The 27,407-nt window shown below is 36.0% G+C and overlaps 1 protein-coding gene and 1 pseudogene across 1 annotated transcript; one reads left to right on the plus strand and one right to left on the minus strand.

Annotated features, from left to right (window-relative positions):
• Positions 1–207: 207 nt before the first annotated feature.
• NUS1 (NUS1 dehydrodolichyl diphosphate synthase subunit) lies at positions 208–26,490 on the plus strand. The gene is made up of 5 exons (XM_016163651.2): positions 208–804; positions 14,234–14,359; positions 15,215–15,364; positions 20,172–20,271; positions 23,740–26,490. Exons 1-5 carry the CDS (start codon positions 390–392, stop codon positions 23,828–23,830), a joined length of 882 nt encoding a protein of 293 aa, XP_016019137.1. The 5' UTR covers positions 208–389; the 3' UTR covers positions 23,831–26,490.
• On the minus strand, positions 20,436–20,553 carry LOC118605475 (annotated as a pseudogene).
• Positions 26,491–27,407: the final 917 nt, after the last annotated feature.

The following is a 27,407-nucleotide window of genomic DNA, read 5'->3' on the forward strand; positions in this document are numbered from 1 at the left end:
TGCACCTTGCTGGATCGCGTTTCCAAGCGTCAGCGGCGTCTGCTCCTAGCCCTCCCTACTACAAGGGGGCGCACTCGGTCGCCGGACTACCTAGTTCCCAGGCGCGCGCTCTCCTTCGCCGCGCGGTGCTGGGCCACATCCCCGACTCCAGAAGCCACGTCAGAGTTCCACAACGACCAATCAGAAATGCCTGTGTACTGACAGGGGTGGGGCTGCCGAGGCAGGAGGAAGATGGCGGCGGGGGCGAGGTGAGGTGTTGGCAGTAGAAAGGGGGCCGGGCGCGGGGGACGGAGGAACGCGGAGAGATGGCCCGCGCCGGTCGCAGGGGTAGATAAGACGTCGTCGCGCCGCGGGTGTGGGAGGGTAGGACACCTGGGCGCAACGGGAGTATGACGGGGCTGTACGAGCTGCTGTGGCGGGTGCTGCACGCTCTGCTGTGCCTGCACCGCACGCTCACCTACTGGCTCCGCGTTCGGTTCGGCACCTGGAACTGGATTTGGCGGCGCTGCTGTCGCGCCGCCTCCGCCGCGGTCCTAGCGCCACTCGGCTTCACGCTCCGCAAGCCCCCGGCTGTAGGCAGGAACCGTCGTCCTTACCGGCACCCGCGAGGGGGCCCGGGCGCGGCTGCTCCCCATCCCCGGTTGCGCTGGCGCGCGGACGGCCGTTCTCTGCAGAAGCTACCTGTACACATGGGCCTGGTGATCACTGAGGAGGAGCAGGAGACCAGCTACTCGGACATCGCAAGCCTCGTGGTGTGGTGTATGGCCGTGGGCATCTCCTACATTAGCGTCTATGACCACCAAGGTGAGGCCTGGCGCGGGTAAGGGGACCAGGGCCTCTCCGACCGCGGTGACCTTACATCGGTCCCCGGAGTGCACCGCTCATTGCAGCTCTCCCAGCTCCACGAGTTAACTGTCCCGCAGCTCTTAAGTGCAAATTATAGTGTTAGAGCTTTCGAAGAAGGGAAATAAGCTTTATTGAACACCTACCTGCTAAGTCCCTGAATTCGAATCAGTCGCTTTCTGTACATTTAAGAAATATTTATTATTTTTCATAATGCCCTAGTAAGGTAAATGGCATTTGTGTACCTTTGTTTCACAAGTGAGGGAGCTGAGGATCAAAAGCATTCACTGATTTTGTCCAAAGTCACAAAGGTAATAGGGAGATTGACATTTTAGCCATCTGTGTTTTTCTACATATTTGCCCCGTTATTACTGCAGTGTTTCTTCAGAGAGGTTCAAGACACTGATCTTATAACACGCTAAGGCTGTGGAGGTTTTATGCTTAAACTGAGTGGTGGGGCCAGGTGGCATTTGAACTGGGCTTATGGTAAGTATGAGAGACTGAATTGGCAGAAAAGAAAGCAGTCATCTTAAGTCTTGGGAGATTTGAGATGGGTCCCTGATTCTCAATGGCCAACACAGTACTTGACATGATAATGGTCCTCTCATAGTTTTGACTGAGGGAATTTTCACCATAGGAAATTTTTGTAAACACTAATCAGGGGGCTACAAACCTAAAGCACTGTGCTAGGCATTGTCTTTGGAATCTTACATTTAATTACATGGACCTTCAGGCTTACAGGGATTAGACACATAAGTGATGTGGTCAATAACAAGAAATGCTGGGAGTAAGGAACCACTGGGAGGAGGGAGAGAGAAATCCTGAATGGAGGAACTTGAGAAGTTTGGCAGAGAGATGGAATTTAAGCAGGACATGGAATTTATATGAGAAGGAGATAAGGTTAAGGAATGCTCTAAATGTCAGGTTTGGGTTTCAGTCAAATCCTGAAAGCAGTGGAATTTCCTTAGAGATAATGATGTGGTGAAAAGAAAGATTTGAGAGTCTCAGTATGAAGGACAGAAACTAATATTTTATTCTGTGTTCAAAAAGTTAAATTACTGGTATGCTCCACAGAAGCTACAACTTGATTTTTAATCTTAAATTTTTGTCAGATAGGTAGGTGTGGGGTTTTGTCAGAAAGGATAGGTTGAGGTCTGATTATAACAGGGTGTTAGAGCAATCTTTGATGGATCTACACCTTTTCTTGCAGCCAGCAAGAAATATGGTGACTAGGTAGCCTGTCAATATCAAATGATGATTTGTCCTTTAAGGTGAAGCTTATTGTACTCAGAGGCTGACACTTCATTTAACAAAGAATTTGGCACAGTAATAGAAATCATGAGACTGTTACGAGGCAATATAATCCTTGCTTAAAGTAATGCAACAGATAAGATATATTGTCTCGGGAACAAAATAAGTGAGGCAGAAATGGAAATTAGTTAAAACCTTTAAGCAATGACTTGTAAGTGAATCACATATATGTAGGTGACTTTTTTAAAGCAAGGTCCTCTACTTTCTAGTAGGGAAGGAAAATGTATAGCTAAATAGTTGAACTTGACTGTGCCTGCTAAGAGATGACACTATAGCCACACTTCCTTGTTCCGGCAATTCCTGTTATTGAATTGCTGATGAAATTCAGAAACATCCCGTGTTGTATTCTGTAAAAGAAAAATGATTGGTAATGAAAAGGGAGAAGGCAAGCTGACCAAGTACTGACCGAAAACCAAAAGGAGCTTTAAAATAGCATTTTCAGTGAATGGATTTAGAGCTCTTGGTGTCCTACTACAAAAGCAATTTTAATTATTTCTTGAGAGATAAAGAGTAATTTCGTGTCTAAAATAAGATATTTTCCATTTACCCATTCTTGATTTTGATTGATTGAATCATTCATTCATTTACCAGATGACAATTGAATATCTATTAAGTACCAGGTACTGTTCCTGACATGAGATTATACCAGGAACAAAAAAAGACAAAAATCCCTGTGTTCATGGAACTTAAACTTTGGTGCAAGTCTGACAAATATTATCAATGAGTAAAATATGTAGTATATTAGATTATAAGTGTAATGAGAAAAAAATAAAGCAGATAAGTGGGGTAGAATGTTGAATGCCCATGGTAGAGGAGGGGGTGAAGTTTTAAGTAGAGTGGCCTAGGAAAGCCTAGTGACTTTTGAGTATAGACCTGAAAGATGTGAAGGAGCAAGCCATGCGGACATGTGAGAAAAACTGTTCTTTTTCAGGGGAAGTATAGATCCTTAAGCTTTATTCAGATTTATTGAGTATCTTCTGTGCTATAAAGCACTGGGATACAAAGAAGTACAAGAGATGGTGTTTCTTAAGGAGTTTATACTCAAGTTAGAGAAATTACTAGAAATTAATACAAGCAAATATATAAATGCTAGTGAGTGGTACTTTTAAAATGAGTGTTCATTCTAATTATAATTTGATCTAGATTATATTTGCTATAAAAAAAATCCATTGATATTTACCTTGGTTTGACTCTGCCAGCAAACTAATTCTTTTATTTTTATCTCCCTGGAATACTACTTGAATATAATAATTTCTGCCAGTATGTCTTTCATCTATCAAAAATTAGAGGTGTTTCTCAGGAATTTCTTGAGCTGAATTTTAGTAAGAAGACTTGGCTATTTTTTTTCCTACATGACTATATTTCAAGAAATGACTGTAACCAGAATGGTACAAAAATTGGAGTTTGGGGCTTTTTGTGCTAGAGCCAGATGTGTGCTATGCTTGCCTACGTCTTACTTCAAGGGTTCTTAGATCCAAGTTATCTGGATATGTGTGATTGTCTTCAGTGATAGAATCTGTTCCATTATTGCCATGCTGTAAACTTTGCAGTAGGATAGTATTTTTAAAATATGGTCTCTGGACCATCCTGCGATTGAGTCTATGGGTACTTATAAGAAATACAAGTTCAACACAATTATCGATCTGACTGCTTAGGGAATGGGACCTTAGTATCTATTTTTATCAAACAATTTATACACTGGTATACTGAAGTTTGACCCTAAAACAAAGCATACTTTGCTGCTTACTTTAAATCAAATTATTCATCCTTTATGCTTCTTTTCCTGAGTGAGAATAACCTGGGTGGGTCTTAATATTATTTCCTATAAATTTGAGTGATCCGGAATACAGCTTGCCTTCCATGTGAGAATTCAGTAAAAGACAAATCTATGTTGTTTTTCTTTTTAGTGTTGCGTCCATAGTTGTAAATCTGCACTAGGCGTCTTATGAAATAATCTTGGGTACAGATTTCTCACAAAAAGGTCTGCCTAGTGTACTGCCAATCTTCCCAATGTATTTCTTAATATTTTAGAGACCTTTTACTGCATTTATGAATAGGTTACTTGATGTTCCTTCCTCCCGAAGTGTCCTCTTCTCCTTTTCCTGACAGATGCCTGTCTTCCTGTCAAAAGGCCATCACCGATCTTTGAAGTCCATCCTGTCACCTCTTAGGTAGTCTCTCTTTATTATTTCTTCCCTAATGTTGTTTATCTTGGAATCTTCTTAAAACTTTGTACATCTCTAAAAGTACTTTTGTTCTCTATTTTGTATAGTATTAGTCATATTTATATCCACCTGAATTTTCTTCCTAGAGTGTAAGCTCCACAGATAATATCTATCCTCATTTTTGTTTCTTATGTAGAGTATTACTTGGTGTTATGCATGTAATGGCTCATCAGAATATGTTCCTTGAATTGAAAGGAAGGCAGCATTAACACAAATACTACCCCAAAGCCTTAAAATATTGGAGAAAAATGAACATAGTTTTTACCTTCTTTAGTTATTTGACACATTGACACATGTTATTGGCAAATATTTTGAAATACAGAGTTGTTGGAAGTGTTGAAAGTCCAAATATAAATGGAATTACATTTTAATATACCAAACAATGCAAACTAGTGTACCTGGCTTCCCTTATGTGGTGACTCATGTAAAGGAGCATTCTATTCCTAATCTTCGCTTTTAACACAGAATTTCACATTAATTTAGCATTCTGGAATAACTTTTCTCATTTTTCTGCCAAAGCTAGCTACCAGTCAGGAGGCTATCATCCATCTTTGTATAGGCGTTCTGAATATCACCCCCTGGTTAACCTCTCTTGACTGTTCCACCCTCAGTTTTGCTCTGTGTTTAGAAAGTTCTTTCCTGCTTTTGTTAACCTTTGAAATGACCTCATTCTCTGAGTACCCTTCTGTTTAACCATACTGCTGGATCAATATGTGAAAATAAACCTTTACTTAATAGTTAGAATTACTCTTACTATGTACCAGATGCTATGCAAAAAAGTACATTAAATCCTTAGCAATTTTACACATCAGAAACTGAGACTTAGAAAGCAAGTACCTATATTTAGCAAGGAGCAGGTCTAGAATTTGAACCAGATTTTATTCCAAAGCTTTGGTACTTATAGCCATTATGTGATACTGACTTCCACTGTTAAGAGAATGTGACCACAACGCAGTCACTTTAATTACTATTCCTGATTATGTAGGGTCATCTTAGAGCCTTGGTAAAGTGGTATGATATTTAAAGGCAAATAGAATTTTTTTTATACCACTAGTATAAATGTTTATCCAGCGAGTCATTGGACACATCGTCCTTTTTTAATTAGATAAATTTAACTTTATGGTGCGCCTGCTCTGTGTTGATCTATTTATTTGTCAGGTGAGCGGAGTCTGTGAAGATATTTTAATTTTTGAAATGTGCCAAAGATCTGGGACTTAAAACCCAGCACTCATTCCATTGTATAATGCCACCATTACCCATATCTGTTTCCTTGCTACAACATGCTAGTTCCAGTGTAATTGTTTCCTATGAGGTATCCTGGGGCTCTCAAGGCGAAGCTGTTAAGTAGTTTATAAGATATATTTTGTTATGACTACTTCATTCTCATAACATTTTAATGGCAAGTTTTTTTTTTTTTTATTTTAAATAATTACTCCATAAGTATATGTTTTCCTCTCTGAAGTTTGCCTCCTCTCTGGTTATAATTCGATTGTTAGAGAATTAAATGAGAGTTACCACTAGGTAACTTACATAGGTATCTATTTCGAAAAGGAAAAAAGCAGGCTACTTTAATGACTTCGTTTATTTATGAAGAGATATCACTTTAATTTCATAACTGGAGAGATGCTTTATAACTAAGAGATATTATTTCAATGTTCATCTCACTTCTCCCCTTGCTTCCCTTGTCCTTATACATATTTGCTGTTAGATTTTTTTTTTTAATTTGTTTCCGTAGAAGAAAGGTTTAACCACAGTAAAAGTTTTGATTTCAGATTTAGAAGATATATTAAAGTCGTATTTTAAAAGGCTTGTTTTATAGAATTGATTATTCATTTCACATAAATTGTAAAGGAAGCAGTGTTTAAGGGATACAGATAAGATTTATCTGACTGAATATTTGTCTAAGTAAACTCCTTGTTACTTGGTTTTCTTAAGTTGAAAAAATATATGTATGTCATGGCTTTATGACCCAGTTAATGTATGAGTAGAATAAATATTGAAACCTATAAGTATTCCAGAAGGTCATTTTAGCTAATATAGTAGAGATTTTTAAAGACTCCAAAAAGGTACCTTAATACAATATCTAATCTAATAGGTAGGTAGGGCATACTTAATTCCACTCTCTTTGAAATATGTTCTCTCCAGGCTTCTGTGACATTACATATGATTGGATATGTAATGCCTTCCTGTCTCACTGCCCGTTTATTCTGAGCCTTATGTCTGGCTTCTCGTTTGTTCCACTTGTAAATGTTGGGGTGTCCTCCAGTTTTGTAAGGTGTGTATGCTCTTGTCTTTCTGTTCACTTTGTCTCCTAAATCAGGGGTTCACAAACTTTTTCTTAAAGGACCAGCTAGTAAATATTTTAGGTTAATGAGCCATGTGGTTCCTGTTTGAACTACTCAACTCTGGTGATGTAACCAGAAAGCAGCTATGTAGCTCTGTTCCGGTAGCAATAGTTTGCTGACCTCTGCTTCACTCTCAGTTTTTCCCATCTCAGAAAATACTACTACCTTACAACCAATTGCTCAAACTAAAAACCTATTGTCATATGTCTTTTCCTATACCATGTTCCACCTACAGTCTATCAGCAGGCCTCTTTGGTCTTACTGCTAGAATATATACCAAATTTCCCACGTATTTTGATTCTTTGTTGCAGCCACCCAAGGCTGAGGTATCATTACCTTTTGCCTGATTATTGCTGTTGCCTCCTGGTTGGTCTTTATTTCTAATCTAACCTGTATACAGTAGTCCGCCCTTATCGTGGGGATACATTCCGGCACCCTCAGTGGATGCCTCAAACTGCAGATAGTGAACCTTATACACACGCTATATTTTTCCCAATACATATAGTCATGTGTCATTTAACAACAGGGATATGTTATGAGAAATAGTTTGTTAGTTGATTTCATCATTGTATGAACATCGTAGAGTGCACTTACACAAACCTAGATGATATAGCCTATTATACAGCTAGGTTCTATGTTACAGCCTGTTGCTCCTAGGCTATAAACCTGTGCAACATATTACTGTATTGAATACTGTAGGCATTTGTAACACGCTAGAAAGTATTTGTTTATCTAAACATAGAAAAAGAACAGTAAAAAAAAAATACAATATAAAAGAGAAAGTGTGTGCATGTGTGTGTGTGCTCACACATGGACACATGCCTTGGGGGCAAGGGGAGGACTGTAGAGGGAGGCTTCCTAGGAGGGAAAGTAGATATCAGGAAGAAGCAGAGAGGAACCGAGAAAGAGAAGAAGAAGAAGGAGAAGAAGAAGAAGAAGGGGAGAGAAAGGGAGAACAGAAATGAACGAGACCCAGAGAGATAAAGCTTGAGGGAAATACTGAAAAAGAGAGAGAGAGGCAAGGGGAAGAGAGAAAGAGGGATGGAAGAGGGAAGGGAGGGTGCATGGCAGGCAGACAGACACTGGAGCAACAGAGCGTGGGAGGGAGAGAGGAACCGGACTGGGAGGAAAGAGAGAGAAATGGAGGGAAGGGAAGTGAGTTTGTGTTCAGGAGTGTGTGCATGTGTCTCTGTGAAGGGGTGGGCAGGGCCGGCTCCCTGGCTTCCCCAGTTGGCCATCTCCTCGTGTCTAGGAGTTGGGGAGGAGGGTGGACAGCATCCTCAGCCTCCTTCTTTATTTAAACTACCCGGAGCTAGCTAAGTTCAACATCTTAGGTTCAGTTTTTCTTTTAGCATCACAAACATTTTACTTATAATCATAATCTTATGGGACCTCCATCATGTATGCAGTGTGTCATTGAATTGTTATGCAGTACATGACTGTACATACCTACGGTAAAGTTTAATTTATAAATTAGGCACAGTAAGAGACTAATAACAACCAAAAATAGAATAATAACAGTGTACTCTAATAAAAGTTGTATGAATGCGATCACTCTGATAACCTAACCTGTCTGATACCCCCGATGACTGCTCCATGATTAACAGGCGGGGAACATACACATTGTGCCTGTTCTGGACAAAGGGATGATTCATGTCCTGGGTGGGATGGAGTGGATGGTATGGTATGTCATCTTGATACTCAGAAAGGTGGCAATTTAAAATTTATTAATTATTTCTGGAATTTTCCATTGACTATTCAGAACATGGTTGGCCTTGGATAACTGAAACTACAGAAAACAAAACTGCGGGTAAGGGAGACTACTATATAATCTATTCTTAACTCACCAGCAAAGCGATCTTTTTTGATAACATTCAAACTAAGAATAAAACCTTCCAATGGCTTTTTATTATACTTGAAATGTTTTCTGAGCTCATTACCAAAGCACACAGACCCATTCATGTTAAGACCTTTTCCTGCATCTCTGGCCTCATATAGTCCCCTTCTTTCTATTTAAATTCTATGTTTACCACTTAACTGGCTTTTTTGTTTCCTTGATCGTGGCAATAAACTTAAATGCTGAGGGAATATGCAGCGCCTGTAAGGGCAATGATTTCAGCTGGGGAAGTCCTGATTTTTATATTTTAAGAGCTAAACAAAATCTGCAAAGACCTTTTTTTGTTAAATAATGCAGTTATTAAAATAAACATGAGATTAGCACCAAGGAAGGATACATGTTTTACAAGAGAAAACAGCAGGATACAAAATTGCATGATCACATATGCCAGAATTACACATGCATGTGGACAAAGACTAGAAATAGTGTGTCATGATGGGAAGGTGGATGGAATATTTCTTTATTGTCTAAACTTTAAACATCTTATGTAGTTTTTATTACTAGAATTTCAAACAGATATTTCTTAGAATATAAAAATAAATCTACATTTGGCCCTCAAAAGTGCATAGCTAGTCTTTGTCAAGAAATACCAAAAACAGTGTAGTCTTTCTGAGGTCTATCTTCCCTAGCATAATGTTTTATTCTTTCATAGAAATTTTAGATGTGTGTGTTTGTATTTAAAAATTTTTAGCTCTTTCATATATTTTTTCTATGTATATCTCCACATAGTTTATACTTGGAAAATTGAGAGTGTATGAGATATAGTTGTAGAGCAACAAAACAATGTAGAATTCTTTAAGTCATTATTGCCAAGAATTGCTTTATATTCCCAAATCATTCTTAAAGAATTTAACTGTTAGCCTTGAGAAACCTTCTACAAAAGTTTTTCAAAAACGAACTGCAGTCCTGGTTTTTTCAAAAGATACTGTTCATCGTAAAAAGGTCAGTTTTATTTATTTTATGGAGTTTAACATTTTTGAGAGAAGTAAAAATTTAATAGTAACGTGGATTTATTATTGCTTATCAGTATGTTAGAAATAGTTACTGAGCTGAATAATTTAAAGCCAGGAGACCTGGATTTCAGTTCAATTTTAGTCTCTTGACCAAGTACAAATGTTTGACCTTTCTGGGTCTTATTTCCTCATCCGTAAAAGGATGGATAAAATAATTCTAATAGCTCATTACTATATAATTCTGTAAAATACAGTTTTCTCAAAAGTTTGAGTACTTGCACGTTTTTCTCTTAGATCAGTTAGTTACTCCTGAGTGTAGTCTCGAAATGCCTTTTACATAAAATGACTTTTGTAACAGATTCTTTACTTTTATTATTTCATTTTGGCTTTAGTTGAGCTTCTATGAAGGCAAACAAGATGAATTATGATATTAAAAAAAGAATCTGCACATAAGCAATGATATTGCTAGAGGAATTGCCTTTTCAGTCAAAGTCACACTTATATTTTGTTGCCTTTCTTGTGTATCATGAGGAGTGTTTATGTATAGACTTTGAGTTCTGAAGAAAATTGTAAGTTGATAATGTTGCTTATAGGTAAGTGAGATAAGTATCATCGAGTATAATCAGATTTTCAGATGGGGGTCAGGCTATGAGGTATCAGAATCATCTTGCTGATAATCTGTCTTATCTACACATTTAGCATATCTCAGAAACTATACTTTTTAAAATTCATCTGTTCATCCACATCAGCCAAGGCAAAGGTCTGTTTAAAATAACTTTATGAAAGTCTTCTTTATAAAAGATACTTGTAACTATACCTCTGTGTAATCTTTCCTTTGAACAATTTCTGCCTGTGTGCAATAAGGAAGTGTCTACTTTTATTGTGAGAGGTCCCTGGAAATCTTTTAAAAATTCCATTCGGTGACATGTCCATTTAGTTCTTGTTGTTAGGTAATATTTTGTGCACTGATAATTCAGTTTAATAAATAAACATTGAACTCCTGCTAAATGGAAGGTGCCTTAGGGGAAAAGAGATGAGTAAAACACAAGTTCACAACTAAGAGTAGTTTAGTAGGGAGTTAAGCTGTAACTATTACAAAAATAATATTGGTTTATTAAGGGGTTTGAACAAAATGTATTTGGAGTGGGTGAGGGTCAGTCAGAGGAATGGAGCACATCTGGCTGAGGGATTGAAGATAAGTGAAATTTCAGCCGACCTGTGAAGAATTGGGAGAATTCACGGGTGTGGGGCTGGGTAGGTAACATACCAAAGGATGGAAGCTAGAGTCACTGTGTTTTTGGAGGAGTATAAGATAATTAAATTTGCTGTGGTTAGAGTACTATAGAGAAATAGAAAGATTTATTTATTTCATAAACGTAAATTATTTCCACCCACCAAGTGTGGAAGCCTGGGCTGGAATGTTAATGCTGATCTGAGCAGCTTGTTCTTAATACGTTAAGCATTTGGGAGTCATTGAAGATATTAAAGTTGGACTGTTCCAGGATTGAAGATGTACCCAAAGAAAATTAATCTTGTAGTCAGTCTAGTGAGAAGGGGCAGGAAAGACCCACTAGAAAGTGGTTGTAATATTATAAAGAAGACTGTTGCTTTGAAACAGTGGGGACAATGGACAAAAGGAAATGAGTACAGGAAACATTGCTGCAGAAGAGCATACGGGTTCAGCATATTAACAGCGCATAGGTGGGTGCTGGCGATAATGCTAGAGAGCAGAGAAAATGGCTGGGTGACTGGGCCGGCAGCGATGCCTTATTAGAAATAGAACAAGAAGAAAAGCTATGGTTTTGCTTTGTTTTTAATTATAGAAACAGCTTTACAGCAGTTATGATTTTAAATCACCTTTGTCCCATTACCTTTATACATTTACTATTCTCATATTGCCTATTTTCTTCTAGGCCTTGTCTGTAAGTACATTTAAGTTTCACACAGTACTGTTGTATTATTTTAAACTTGATGTAGTATAAGTATTTGAGACCTAGCTTGAAAAGAGAAGCTGCCAAGTTTTAGATTTGTCTATTTTCAGATGCTTATAGAATTTCTAGGTAGGGTTAGATATTCAGATGAATTGGAATTGTTAGGAACCAAATGCTGATCCTGTTCTTAGTTAAAATTTTAATGTTCATCATGGATGTTTTGCATTAATTTTAAGCTTTTAAAGATAATGCATTATTTTTATTTATCTTAATTACTGAATTTTTGACACCCCTTAAATTTTGCCTCACCCATCCTACCCTTGTCCTGGTCCTGTGTGGTTTTAAAATTCCCATGAGTAAGTAGGTTCAGAGAAGGAGGAGCACATGGACAGAAGGAGAAGGCTGAGGTAGAAACTCTGAGGAGTAATCCCCATTTAGAGGTAGAAGAGGAAAGGATTAGTGCAAAGTGAGAAGAGGCCATTCAAGGAACAGATTGAGAGTTGAACCAGAAGAGGTCATTTAAATAAGCTTGAATGTGGATAGAATTTTGAGAAGGAATCAGGGTGGTCATTAATGGTAATGCTTCAGAAATGCTGAGAAGGAAAGAATAAAAATTGAGAAGAGATAATGACCATTTTGCTGATACAGAATGTCATCTATTGCCTTAGAGCAAGTGTTCCCAAAAAGCTTTCCCATCTTAATCCAGAGGGGAAGGTAAAAGAGTGAATTGGTGAGAATTGAGGCATAGGTCTCGTGATGTGAACAGACAAAAGCAAGCATTCCTAGTATTGGGTTACTATTAAAATGAATAAATCTTAGTTCATGTGAGACATAGATTTAACATTTTATTTTTTATAAACTCATGTCCTATAAATAGTGCTATGGAGAATTTACATTTTTAAATTAAGAAAATCTTGAAATTCATGTACCTTCCACAATTTATCTCTTCAACATAGACCACAGCGTGGTCTAAACTATTTGTTTTCCTTTGCTTGCATAGTTGTAAGCTTGTATCATATATTTACATGCTGTTTTTGTATCATACATGTGAATTTTATGATTGAGGTTAGTGATTATATTCTGTGTGTCTGTACTGCTACACAAGTATTATTATTATTTGAATAATATGAGCAGGTAAAACAAATACACTAATACTATACAATTATTAAAAAGAGCAGGGTGGTAGAAACAAGGAAAAAGTGCCCGCAGCCTTCCCTACATGGTATTATATGACCTCTTCTGAACATCCTTTTCTCATGTCTGTAATCACTTTTACAGTAAACCCTTACCTAACTATTCTGTCATCAGCTATGTTGAACTAATCTTTTCCTTAAAACCAGTTCTCTTTATAGAATGTCCCTACTTTAAAAAAAAAATGGTAGCATTTTCTGTTACCCAGGATTAAAGCCATGGAGTTTTTCTGTGTTCACCTCTAGTTAAGTCATGTTTTTGTTCTATCAATTTGGAATGACTCCTTTGTAGTAACACCTTTTCCATTGATTAATCAAATTATGTATGGACTACTACAGTAGTCTGCTGCCTCGCTTTCTCTGTACTGTTACCAGGTTAATTTTTCTAAAGAAATGAATTTCCACACCTTTCCACATTACTCAGAAATTATTGGTTACCCTTTGAGCAGGCAAAATGAAATAAAAGTTAGGCCTATCTCGTTGCCTCTTTTCTCAGGTCCTTTGCACCAGCAGCATTTGTCTTTTGAGCAGTCAGCGTTCTTTTTAAAGCATTTTCTCCATCTAAATATTCTTTCCATTTTCTCCTCTTTAATTTTCTGAGGTCAGCTCAGCTCAAGACTTGCTTATTTTACAAAGCCTTTTCCTACCAAAGGAGACTGCTTTGATCTTTGAACTGCTATCACACATACACTACCAAGTTGGCATTTGTATACAGCATATTCAGATTCTGTGCTATGTTCTCTCTCCCAGTTAATTTTTGAACTGTTTTAAAATCGTGTCTGACCGAGAGGAACACTTGGTAAAGGCCAAAGTGGCAATGGCCACTATAAGGTTGGCGTCTCTGAAAACAGCCAAAAACTTGATGTTTGTTTTTAGTTAGAGCTCTTTATATTAGTTTTATATTATATATGTCACTCGGTTCCTTCATCCTCCTTAACGACATGATAGTTAACTTTTCTGTGCATTGTTGGAAGATCAAAAACAATTTTAAGTGGTATATTTCCATAGTTTGTTGAATTTACTAAATTATGTTGTTTTGTTTTCTACTTTTTATATAATTCATATAAGACCCTCTTATCAATAAAACTAATCAAATTCAGGCAATGTTGAATGCACATAGTAAATCTTCAGGCAATTACAGGAGACTGGGAGTCAGGAAGATACGAGCTCTAGACCACTGCTGCAGTTTATGCATTTTTGGACATTGGGTCTCAGTTTCTTACTCTGTATATGATCTCAAATAAATGATCTCTTAAAATTTCTTTCTAGGTCTAAATTTCTGTCATGTTCATATTGACACTAAATAGTTACCCGTGTTTTATTTTGTTTTTGACTTTAGCCTGAAGCCAGGCTTGTGTTATTAGCAAAGTTTTGTTTTTAATATTTTCCTTTCAGATTCTAGTTTAGAATTGGTCATCACTACTTCATTTGGAATTTATTCAGTTCTAGGTTCAGTGTTGTTTTCACAACAATCATCCACTAATTATTAAGGAGGATAAATTAACCTAGTTGGGATTTACTTGCCCCTTTTTTTTAAGGTATTTTCAAAAGAAACAATTCCAGATTGATGGATGAAATTTTAAAACAACAGCAGGAACTTCTGGGCTTAGATTGTTCCAAGTACTCAACAGAGTTTGCAAATAGTAATGACAAAGATGATCAAGGTAAGCATGAATATAAATTGAATATGTAACATGGGCAGATGTGTTTTGTGTTTAAAGGCAAATTCTATCACTCATTTATTCACTCCAAAATTTTGCCCTGTTAGTCTTTATTGTCACCATCTTTAATCATCAGATTTAGACTTTTTTCATCTTGTTAAAAGATAATTTTCAGAAAAAATGTAAAATCATGACTTTCATAGATACTGAACAATAAACAAATGTTAAAGATTTTATTCAGCTCAGAAACCACCATGAACCAGGAAGATTTTATAGTGGTTCAAAAGAGAATTTAAAGAACAGACACATTTCTAGATCAGAAATATTGAAATAGTTTTACTTTGGGGTTACGGAGAACCTCTGTAGACAAGAATTTGGCATTGCTATTACTTACCTAGAAACCTATTAATTGTAAACTAGTTTTGATAGAATCATAGAATTTGATAAAGTGAGTATATGCTGTAGACAATATTCCATTGAACCACATATTTTTGTATTCTATCCCATATTACTGTTAACTGCACTATGATTGTAGATGTTGTTTTAGACTTGTAAAAATTATAATTTACCCTATAATTAAACTTCCTATTTTCAATAGGATTTATTCACAGATACAAGGACATTCTGAATACTTTGAAAAGAAGGCAGTATATAATATACAAACAAATGTGATGTGTGAGTCCTTTCTAGGAAGAGTAGCTTAAGTATCTTTTGATGTAGAATTTGAAGGCCTAGGTGACTCTTGTTTACTACAACAACTGTACCTTTATTTTGCTCTGAACTTAAGTATCTTGAGACAGATTTTGACATATATCTGGAAGAGGGTGTTTTTAATGTCTTATTTGTCTTTTCCTCCAGTTTTAAATTGCCAGTCGGCAGTGAAGGTCCTGTCCCCAGAAGATGGAAAAGCAGATATCGTGAGAGCTGCTCAGGAATTTTGCCAGTTAGTAGCCCAGCAGCAAAAGAAATCCACAGATTTGGATGTACAAATGTTAGACAGTTTACTTAGTAAGTTTTATATATTCATTTTTAGTTTCATCCCACAAATATACAGTTTATAGTAGAATATGTTTCTTTTGCTTATAAAACCTGATTTTGTTATTATCCTTGTCATGTTTCTGAAGTTTAAAGATTCCTTTGTGAAAATGGTTTTGAGATAGTAAAATTCGTAGTTAACTCTCTTGCATGAGGACTTCTAGTAAAAGCAAGGACCTAAAGAGGATTTTGCGGGGGTAGTAATGAATATTCTTAAAAAGAAGACTCTTACTTGTCAGCCTTCTTCCCTCTGAGATGTTTTCCAACACCGACAATGAATTTTCTAATTTTCCAAACACCACTGTGTGTTAATTCCAATACTAACTACCCAGAGTTAGTATTAGACTCTACCAGCTTTAAAGGCTCAGTCATACAAGACTGCCCCCATTTTACACACCAGTTGCAATTCTCTGGTCACTTGTACTTCTGATCAACTGGTTATAAATAGGGGTTCCCGTGACTCCCTAAGGTTTGATAATTTATTAGAATGACTCACAAATATTGCCTTTACCCCTATCACTCCGGAAATTCCAAGGGTTTTTGGAGCTCTGTGCCAGGAAACTGAGACAAAGACAAGGTATATAGTTTTTATTATAATATTACACTTCTTTTCTTCTTTCTTTTTAGTTTGAACACTTTATTAAATGTGAGCTTAACAGCTATTTAGTAAGCAGTCCCAAGAATATAATCTTACTGTCATCAATGACTCTTTTTGTAGTGTTCCTTCTATTATAGTATACTGAATATACCACTATATTTGTTACGGTAAATCAAATATAACTTTCATTTATTTTTCTTCAACCATTTATATAAAAGCCTTTAGTTTCTTATTCTCTCTAGAGTTCCCTGGGAACTTGATAGTCCTTCTGTTTATAGCATTATCCTTGACCTTTTTGAAGAAAAGCAATATTCTAACAAATTTATGTCCATTGATAACCTCTATAGCTATACAATTTCAGACTTTTTTTGTTTATTCAATAGAGTCTATATTTGCCTTAGTTGTTAATCATGCATTTTCTGTCTTATTTATTTAACTTCCCATTCTTTGTTGCTCCACTTTGACACTCGTCTATCACAGAGCACAGTCCTTCTCTGGCATTTTGCTCTCACTAACTTCATACTTTTATTTACTGCTCATTTCTTAACCTACTCTTCTATTTTCTACTCTGTCATTGCCTAACTGTATTCAAGCTGAATGAAAAGGCTTAAAGCAGACCATTGTAAGGGCTCTCTGGTCAGAGGATACTGTGAAGTTGACTGTTTCCTGGATCTGGAAGGCCGCAACCAGAGAGTGATTTGTGAGATTGTCCTAAAAGTGATGCAGAGATCACAGGTTCTTCTTCAGGTAGCCAGCCTGTGGGGAAGTGCTAAAATCTTGAGCCCAGGTGTTGCTTCAGGGGTTGTAGACCCATGATAAGTGAAAAGTTAATTTCTAGAAATTTCTGTAAATAGAATCATATAATATATAGTCTTTTATGTCTTGCTGTTTACTCAACATACTATTTTTGAAGTTCATCTATATTGCATATTTCAGTAGTGTATTATTTTTTGTTGATGAATAGCAGTTTATTTTATGGATATACCACATTTTGTGTATTCATTCATCAGTTGATTTACATTTGGTTTGTTTGAATAATGTTGCTGTGACCATTTACATACCTAGTCTTTGTATAGACATGTTTTCCTTTCTCTGGGTAGATAATTTATAATGGAATTGTTAGGTTGTATGGAGAGTGAATGTTTAATTTTTAAGACACTACAAAACTTTACCATTTTTTATCCCACCAGCAAAGTAAAGGAGTCTAGACTCTCCATATCCTTGCCAAGACATAATATTTGTAGTTTTATTGTTGTTATTGTTTTTAATTTTAGCCATTCTGTTGGGTGCGTAATAGTATGTCATTGTGGTTTTGTTTTATATTTTCCTGATGATTAATAATATTGAGCATTTTTCATATGCTGATTTTTCATTTGTTTCTTTTGTGAAGTGTCTGTTCGATCTTTTGCCTATTTTTAATGGGTTGTTTGTCCTATAAGTGGGTTGGTTTTAAGAGGTCTTCTATCAACGATATGATTTGTAAATAGTTTCATTTTCTCAGTCCATGACTTGCCTTTTCTTTTTTTTGTTCTTTTTTTTTTTTTTTTTTAAAGAATTTAATTATTATGACATCCAGTTTGACAGGTTTTCCCTTTGTGGATCATGCATTGGTGTCATATCTAAGAATTTTTTTTCTAATCAAAGCCACAATTATTTTCTCCTGTGTTTTTTTTCTTAGAATTTGTATAACTTCAGTTGTTATAGTTAAGTCTGCCATCCATTTTAACCCAATTTTTGTGAGTGGTGTGGGGTACAGAATACGTTTTTTTCCACTACCATTTATTTAAAAACTCCCTTCCCACCCCTAACTAATTAACTAATCATAGTTAATTTATGATTATTTCGAGTTTATTTCTGGGCTTTCTATTCTATTGCATTGGTCTATGTTCTGTTCTTATAATGCTACGCTGTCTTGATTACTGGAGCCTGCCGTGTGTGGTAAGCTCTGAAATCAGGTAATGCTAAGTCTTTCAACTTAGATTTTCTTTTTCATAGTTGTTTTAGCTGCTCGGAGTCCTTTGCATTTTCATACACTTTTTAGACTCAGCTTGGCAATTCCCCTCTCCCTCTCTTCGCCCCCTCCCCCGAAAAAAAAAAAAAGTGTTTGAATAGGGATTGAATCTATAGCTCAGTTTGGGAAGAATTGCCATCTTAACAATATTGAGAGTTTAATTCCATGAATATAATGTATCTCTCCATTTATTTGAGTCTTAATGTTTCTTTTAACAACGTTTTATAATTTTTGGATACAGGGTTTCTGCTTCTTTTGTTAAATTTATTACTAAGTATTCTTTTTGATACTGTAGTTAGTAGGATTATTTTCTTAATTTTATTTCTGGATTGTTTGTTGATAATATATGAAAATATAATTGATTTTTAATACCGATTTTATATCCTGCTACCTTGCTAAATACTTAACAGTTTTAAAGTTCTTTTTATAGTCTTAACATTTTTTAAATACAAGGTCATGTTGTCTGTAAACAAAGATGATTATTGCTATCTCTGCTCAGTTTTTCTACTTTTAATTTTATTTTTTTTAGTCTGGCTTTCCGTGTCCAGAGTTTAATGTGTCAGCCAATGATTTGCTTACTGATCGTGTGTAGACACCTTAAGTTTGTAAAGTTTCTAAAATCTCTGTGTGATGTTGGAGAGTGCATTCAAGTCAGTTGCCAAGTCTCCGTGGCTATTACTTTTCACTGGGCTTTCTTGGCTCCCTGTGTTACCCTTCCCCTCCCTGTCCCATCCTCCTTCCTCCTTTCCATGTATAGTTTCCCAGTTAGTCCTGGAGATGTGGAGAGCTTATCTGAGTCCTTATTTCCAGGATCTCCTTGTTAAATTTCTGGCCATTGTACTGCTTGCTCTAACAGGGCTCCAAATGCAGAAGAACAAAACTGTGGGTTTTCCTCATTTGTTCCCTTTTGAGTTTGTCACTTTTAGCTGCAGAATCAAAGGTTTTCACCACTGCCCCTTCCCTCCTGCTCACAACTTCCAATTCCAAATCGGGTCCATATCTTTTGGCTACAAGTATCAAACAAACCTGTCAGTTTTGCTGTCCGCACTGTGTTGTGAAAACTGCAGTTCTCTCCAATTGATTGGGGGTACAGAGCAATAAGGCAATAAGGCTGAAAATTCTTACCATTTTCAACCTGAAGCTGTAGCTGATGTTTTGTTTTGTTTTGTTTAGTTTTTTTTAAAAAAATAATTGTCTGTTTCTGGTTAATATCCAGTGCCCTTAAGTGATTGGTTTCGTCCAGCTTAATACATGGTTTTGTTTTTGTATTTTTTTTTTCATGTGATTCATCTCCTTCTTCATACTACTATTAGCTGAAAGCCCTTTCTTGTTATTTTCTTTACAAAAAAGAATTTGCTTTTTCAGCAGGCAGAAGAGTATGTGTTATTCTACTTAGTTCATTCACTCTGCCAACATACACTTTTAAAGAGACTTTGTTATTAAAATAATTCTTTATTTCTGCTGGATGGGCCTATATAAACTTAGTTTCCTTATTTAAAAAATAAAGGAACTAAGCCCTGAAGAGGTTGTGTGACAAGAAAATTAGTGGCAGAACTGAGGTTATTAGAAAATGTTGGAACCTGGGTCTCTCGGATTATAGCATCTTTTTTCTTTATACCATTGACTTTTATTTTAAGATTTATTTAAATATATCAATTATATTTATTCTTTTTTTTTTTTTTTCTCAAGGTAGGTCTCATATGGAAGGCAGTTTGTAAAGCCAAAAATGGCCATGCCTTTGTCAAGGCAGGTGTACAGTCTAAGTCTCTTTTCATCTGAAGTTATTTGACTCTGGGGCCAGAGTAAGCATTTGTACTCTTAAAGCATTGTGGTTCCCAGGATGCCAAGAGAACACTTAACAAGTTGACTCTTGAAAGATAGATGGGATTTGGGGGCTATCTGTAGAGTTTAGGGTAGGAGTTGGGTTTCTCCTCTTTATCAGGTAATCCAGTTCAGTGGACTTTAGGGAAAACTTCCACATTTGGAAATAACATAGATATTAAAGTATATGTTGATCAGTAGGATGGGGGTATGGAAATATACAAGTTAAGTATCTTAAGAAAACTGATACCCAAAGCATAAGAGGTCAATTTGATGAACAGATTTTGCCCCTGGTCATTTTACTTGTAAAGAATGCGTGTTAAGTTTGTGTGTATATCTTTCTTTCCAAGATTCCAGTGGTTTCCCTGATCCTGATGTGGTACTGAAGTTTGGTCCTGTGGAGAGCACATTAGGCTATCTTCCTTGGCACATCAGATTGACTGAGATTATGTAAGTAATTAAAAATATATTGACTGTGGTTTGATTCAGCAAGTATTTCTTTCTTTCTTTCTTTTTTTTTTTTTTTTTTTTAGCTGAGGCAACCCTTGGTTGACCTCACAGATTGCAAGGACCTTGTCAGCTTACAATCCCTTTTTTTTTATTTTTATGTTTTATATCTATAGCACCTGGTATTCCTAGGTGCTCTCCCATCCAAATACTAACCGGCCTGACCCTGCTTAGCTTCTGAGATCAGACGGGATCGAGCTTGTTCAAGGTAGCATGGCTGCAGGTCAGCAAGTATTTCTTGAGCCCAGCACTATACTCGGTATAGTGGAAATTTCCAGAAAATTATAATACTGGATCCTTTCCCTCGGGTATTTCACAGTATCAGTGGTAAAATAAAGACATGAATGACTCAGACACAGGAGAGTGTGTGATCATGTGAATATTTGGAATTGACACCAATTGTCATAGGAGATCCAGAGTGAGAGATAATCTCTGTGGTCCAGAGTGGTTGATTATGCAGAAAAGATGTGACTTAATCTGCAGTATGTAAAATGGGAGGAATTTTTGTAACTAGAGGAATGGTGAGAAGTGTAGGGTATGGGCAGGGAAAGTAGAAATGCTGGGAGTGGGGTAAGGTGAATGAACATCACATTTTAAAGAAATCATGAGGAAATCGGCCATACCAGAGCAGGGAGTTAGTGTTAGATGGTAGTATGAGGTGAAATCAAATAGTTTGGAGGTGTAAGCTTTTGGAATGCTTACATACTAGCATAAGGAATATGTATAATTGTTTAGATAGGCAGCAGGAAACAGTTGAACCTGTGGATAATGGCAGGAATGGTAATTTTGGAAGATTTGTTTTGTAACTGTGTACTAGAATAGATTGAGAGTTGGGAAAGAATGAGGTAAAATGACAAGTGAAAAGGCCATAGCTAAAATTTAGGGGAGAATACAGTGATGAGAATGAAATTGCTTATTTAGAAGAGAGTTTGGTAAGTTTTTCTATAAAGAGCCAGATAGTAAATATTTTAGGCCTTGTGGGGTTTTATAGTCTCTTGCAGCTACTCCTCTCTGTTTCTACTATTCATTTTCTAGTAAACCTAAACAACCACAGGTAGTATGTGAACAAGTCAAGTGTGTGTGACCGTGTTCTAACAAAACTTTATGTACAAAAATAGGGGCTGGCTTCTGGACTCTATTTCCCATTGGCTGATTAAAAATAAAGGAGAGAATTAGGAGCCTTAAAGTATATTTAAATTCTGGCTTTTAGGAGGAGAATACTGCAAATTCTGTCTCTCATGAGAAGTAATTAACAAGTATAATTGCAGGCCTGACCCTTTACTAATTGTGGTAAAAGAAAAGAAATGAAATGACTCCTAAGTTTTTAAGCCTAAGTGACTGAGTGAATTATTGTGTTATTGAGAGAGTCAGAAAAATCAAAGGAGCATTGATTTTTGAAGGGAAGATGTTGAATTCAGGAATAAGATGATTTTGAGTCCATAGTCTGTGTAGATGGAAACACTTAGGAGGGTAGATGAAAATGAAGAATTGGTGCTCAGATGAGAAGTCAGTACTAAAGATGAACATTTGGGGATTGTCAGTACCTAGGAAATAGAAGTAAATGAACCTGTGAAAATAGAAGACCTCGCTAAAGTATACATAGAAGAGCATAGTAAAGGGGTTCAATAGTTCAGATTCAGGGCTAGAGGGAGGAAAGGTATCAAATAAAGAGGCAGAAAAGAACACGTAGCATGTTAGAGTCAGAAAAGACTGTAGATAGATCATCTGGTGCTGCCTCCCAATTTATAGGCGAGGAAGATGGGGAAGAGACATTGCTTAAGCTTGTAACAAAGTGGAATTATAACTCAAATCTCCAAATTGTGGGTTTATTTATGGTGGCATGTGTTTCTCTTGTCGCTTTTTCTCTAGGGATTTTCCAGGTAGTTTTGGGTGCCTTTGGGGTTCAAGAAAGGTAGCCATGATACTTTCTGAGGTTGGGAGTGGTTTGGAGGGAAGAGTGTGTTTCAGAACAGATCTTGGTTTGAATCTTTGCTATGCAGTTCAGTAACATGACTTTGGAAAGCTATTTAAATTTCTCTGTATTTGTAAAATGGACAATTAAATACAGAGTTGAGGATTTAAATCTGATAATGGACATCAGATACCTCACACATTACAAGTTTTCTCATGGAACTCTGTACTTATGTCTGTCATAGCTCTATGTTATATTGAGATTTGCTTCGTATTTGCCTACCACACTGCAAGCACTGTGATGGCAGGAAAACGGTCTTAATAATAATACAGGAAATTAAATGGCAGAACCCTGACTGGACAGACCTGGGACATAGCAAGACCACTTCTGAGGCACTGAGGGGTGGTGGTGCTAAGTGCTTCTTGAGGAGTGATAGATGAGACTGTTGATAATGGGGGTAAAATGAGAAAGACTTAGGAAAGTGAGTAGTTCGAAGGGGACATTTGAAGCAAGCTTTAGTAAGAATATCATTAAATTTTCCTTTGAGGATATCATTTCAGTAGAGTGAATAAGATAAAAGGTTGATATAGAGATCATTAATAGATAAGAAAATGATGGGAAATGGGAGACTTGTTGCAGAGTTTTGGGTAGTCGAAGGGTAAAGATTATTTGTCAGTTATCTCTCAGTGAAGCTGGGGGCAGGGAAGGAAGGATAAAGAAAGTGTAGCAAAAGAGAATCACAGGATCAGGCAGGAGTTCTTTCGTGGTGGGTTTGTTGAATCCCTTTTTTGTGGTGATTGTAGAATTCTGAATGTGACTCTTGTACTCTGACCAGGTGTTTGGCACCGATGCTGTTTGGAATTTTTAAAGCCTCACAATAAAGCCGTATAAATTAATGATTTTAAAAAACTGTTAATTATTGAAAATTATCTAAGTGTTTAAAATACTTAAAGGGGAACCCTCTGGCTCTATGTTCACTCTACTTTTAAAGTACTTGTTTTCACATTGTAATTGTCTTCTTGAGCAGTTGGAAATGGTGGAGATAAATATCATTCATTTGTCGGTTACTCTCCACATGGCTTCAGTCATGTGGGGATGCTGTGCTGCTCTGCCAATGTTAAGCCTGGTTTTCAGACACCATTCAGCTAGTACCCTCTTCACTGTGACAGAGATGAGTTCTTGAAGCAAATGAGCGAAGTCCTTTATAAATAGACCTCCAGTCTTGCATTAATCTAGACTTAACACTTCAATAGATTCTGAATCTCTAATCTCACTACAAGTTGCTTTTCTCTTATGGAAAGAAGGAGCGATTACTTTTTACTTGGACTGTTTCACAGTGAGTTTAATAATTATTTGTTAGAGATGATTTGTATACTCTATGCTTATAATTTACTTTCTTCTGCCCTTAACCTCTTTTTGGCCATTACCCTTCTGGTTCCCCTCCTTCAAATTACAGTATGTCACCTAATTGCTTTTTCCCCCCTGTGCTTTCTTTTCAGCTCTTTGCCTTCCCACCTAAACATCAGATATGAGGACTTTTTCTCTGCCCTTCGTCAATATGCAGCCTGTGAACAGCGTCTGGGAAAGTAGTGATCCCTGGTTGCATAATTTGATCTCAGACTTTTGGAGAAAAGGACCCAAGTGTCTCTGATGTTTACAAAGCACCCACGAGACCCTATACACACCTAGTTCATAATCCTCATAATTTATCAACAAACACAAAAAAGTGTCTTACTTGAGAGTAAGAGTATGTGTGAGTGTGTGTGTGTACATGAGCGTGTGTGTATAGAAATAAATTTATAAATGGGGAAATATCGGAGAAGGAAATACGTGGACTTGCACCTTTGAGCAAATAGCAGCAGTTTTAGAGGCTGAAATTTCAGTTTTAAAGGCTTCAGTCCCAATGACTTCCCTGTTTTGTAGGGAAAGGAATTAGTTGTTGTTTTGGGGGTGGGGAATAATTTTTTTCCAGTCTTTCAGTGACCAAACTTTAATTTTTAAAAATAATATATTGACATTAAATGGACGCATTCTGAGTTTGAGGGATTTCCAGAAGAATGGAGTTCTTTGTTGCTCACATGTTAAAAACTTGCTCACCATTTGGAGCAGAGGGAGTATCTATTTTCAGATATCCGTCCATTTTCATCTCATCATTATTGTCAAACAATGTGACTTAACAGTGTTGATCTGGTATCTTTGTTCTGGATTGTGAAGATCATTTGAAAAAGAACTCTTACAACACTGAAATGCCAAATTAAAAAAATTTTTAATATTGTATTAGGCAGTCAAAAAATGGTGAAAAAGTTGTAATCTTAAAAGTATAGGAGGAAACTTCCAGAAAAGAAAAGAAAGTTTGGATTTCCTTTTCCGTTTGGTGGGCAGTGTGTTAAATAGTACCCAAAGTTGTTTTAAAAATTATTTCAATTAACTATATTTATTTAAAATAAACATTTGAGGAAAGTTACCAAGGCAGCTCTTTTCCTCAAAAGTTAACCTACCTGTTCCTCTTTGGAATAACACATTTTGGGCCATGTTAGTACCTAGGATTTTTACTCAGTAAATCCTAATGGTGACTTAGTGTAAAGGATCTTTAAGTATGATTGAGGCCTGTATAGGTAATAAAACATTACCAAAGTCTACAAAAGTAAATTAATTTCACATGTTCTCTTTTATGACAGAGAACAACACTGGTTCTGTTATTTTTTTAATGAATAAGTGATTTTTTGATATGTGTTTAGTATTTCTTCTCTCACTGCTGCTGATCTTTGGACAGAAACCATTCTTTATATTTTATGGACTGTTTTCGGAAAAATTTTATCAAAAAATATATAATAGTTATCTAAAATTGTACATTTAGAATGGAGTCTTGGAAGTCTGAAAAATAGAAAAGACTGGATTTGGAAAACAAAGTCTGGAATTGCTTGTCAAATTCTGAAGTTACGAAGAATATTTCAACTTTGGATTACAAAACCCCATTTATGGTTTTTAAAATACACTTGAAATAAAATGATTAAAGTAAATTTTGGTTTAGTGACATTACTTTGCACTTGTAGTCCTTTGTACATTGTAAGAATTTTTTTTTTAAATCTTAACTTATTGCTGAAAGTTTTGTGTGAAGCTACAGCATATCTTTAAACTTTAACAGATTTTTTTTTATTTCTGTTCCCCTGTACTGTGATTCATGTTCTATTGAGGCTTTTTTTGCCTTGGTGTAAGACTGAATGTATGCCTTTTATAAACATGTATCTTTTTAAAACATTCTGGAATATGTATGGCTTTAATGAATTAAATTTAATGGGCCCAATTGAAGTGAAGAGATTTAATATTTGTTAAAATTAAGTTAGTCAAATGAATTACCCACTAGGATGTAGCCAAAGTTGCTAAAGGTTTAATAGTTGTATCTTTGTACTTTATTTTCTCCTTCCATTTTATAGCAATGTAGTGTTACACATCAGGTCACAAACCTAAACTTGTGACCTGAGTCTGTTATAGTCCTAGATTTCCTTAAAGCAAGTTGCTAAGGATTCCGAATTCAGATACAGGCATTCCAAATTCTTTTCCTTGTGAATTCAACTGTTCATATTATCTCCACAACTTGAATGGCATTGGTCATTCGATAATTCCTGCCAAAATTATCACTAGTTAGCATTATCAGGGCTCTCTTGGCACTCCCAAGAACAGATTATTTTCAAGAAAAATGTTGTTTGTCTTTATGTGTATGGAAAGATATTATCTTTAAATTGTTTCTTCTTGACACTCCCACAATAGAAAAATTATCAAATTAAACGTACATTATAGATGGCAGCTGGGAGCATAGCAAAAGTCAAGATTTGAATTCCATTCCCAATTCTGGTTGTGTTTCTTAAAAGTGATTACTGTTAACAAAGTTTGAAAGCTGGTTTTGCTGTGCATTAGTAAATTCTGGTATATTGTGATTAAGGCTTAGTAATGCCCATCTTAAGAGAAGCAGGTGTTATATTGTTAATGAACAGTGCCAAATACACTGTGCATACCTACAAATTAATCTTTGAATGTATGTTGCTCGATAGCTCCCTCCTCCTCCTGTGTGATGGTAGAGTCAAATCCTTGTGATGTTTTGTATGGCTGTAGACTTTGGCAACATGTAAATAATATGTAAAACAAGTTTTTATGATTAAGGAATCAAATTTATTGAATTTTATGACTGAAAGTTGAAACCTAACATGTATGAACAAAAATAATAAAAGAATATACTCTTTTCATGGACTATAGTATTATGTGAATGCTACGTTTATTCTGAACATGTAGGACTTGCAGAAATGTAACGAGAAGCTCATGACTAGATAGCAATACTATTTTTTTAAATGATTGTTCTTTGCTGAAATATATTCTCATTTTTTACCAGGTTAAACATTTGGAATCTTATGTTACTTGCTTTTTGCTAGGTGACAGCAAGATAAAATTTCACCATTGCAAGAATTGTCAAAATTTCACAATAATTAAAATCTGAATTGATTTTTACTGAATATGGAATGCCAAATTAAAAATGTATATGTGTACTCTTTTAAAAAGAAATCTGACAGTTTTTGTCAAACCAGGAAATAGAACGTTAAGAGCTATGGTTTGTCTTATGTTGCATAGAGTATTCACTTTCTAACTTGAGGATTTAACTGTAAGATAGTTGGCTTTTTACACGTGATTTTCATCTGAAAACAAATTTTACAAAGGTCACATTTTAACTTTGGCTAATAGGAAGTACCTTCAACAAAAATTAGTGTAAGAAAAGTTCAGGATACTTTGAAGGAAAACCCAAGAAACAAGATTAACTTTCCAAGAATCCTAGTTGGCCATAAATTATGATAAAATTGGTGGAAAAAGGGAATACAAAGAGAATGCGCTTAAGGCTTAAAGTTTAAAAACCATATTTATTGTAGAAAAAATTTAGAAATGTAAAGAAACAGAAATAACTACCATCACTCATTGATTGTTTTTGTTGATCCTTGAATTCTTTTGTACTTATATTTTAAAAAATGGATCCTACTGTAACAGGTTTAATAAAGAGATTCTTTTTAAACTACAAATTATAAAATGAGAGTCTTGCATTTTATTTTATATTTGATTATTGTGTTTGGATAGAAATTACATCAGCACATGATAAAATGTGGAAAAAAGTTATATATTAGTTATC

Source organism: Rousettus aegyptiacus, unplaced genomic scaffold (assembly GCF_014176215.1).
Source record: "Rousettus aegyptiacus isolate mRouAeg1 unplaced genomic scaffold, mRouAeg1.p scaffold_m13_p_1, whole genome shotgun sequence".
Classification (NCBI taxonomy): Eukaryota; Metazoa; Chordata; class Mammalia; order Chiroptera; family Pteropodidae; genus Rousettus; species Rousettus aegyptiacus.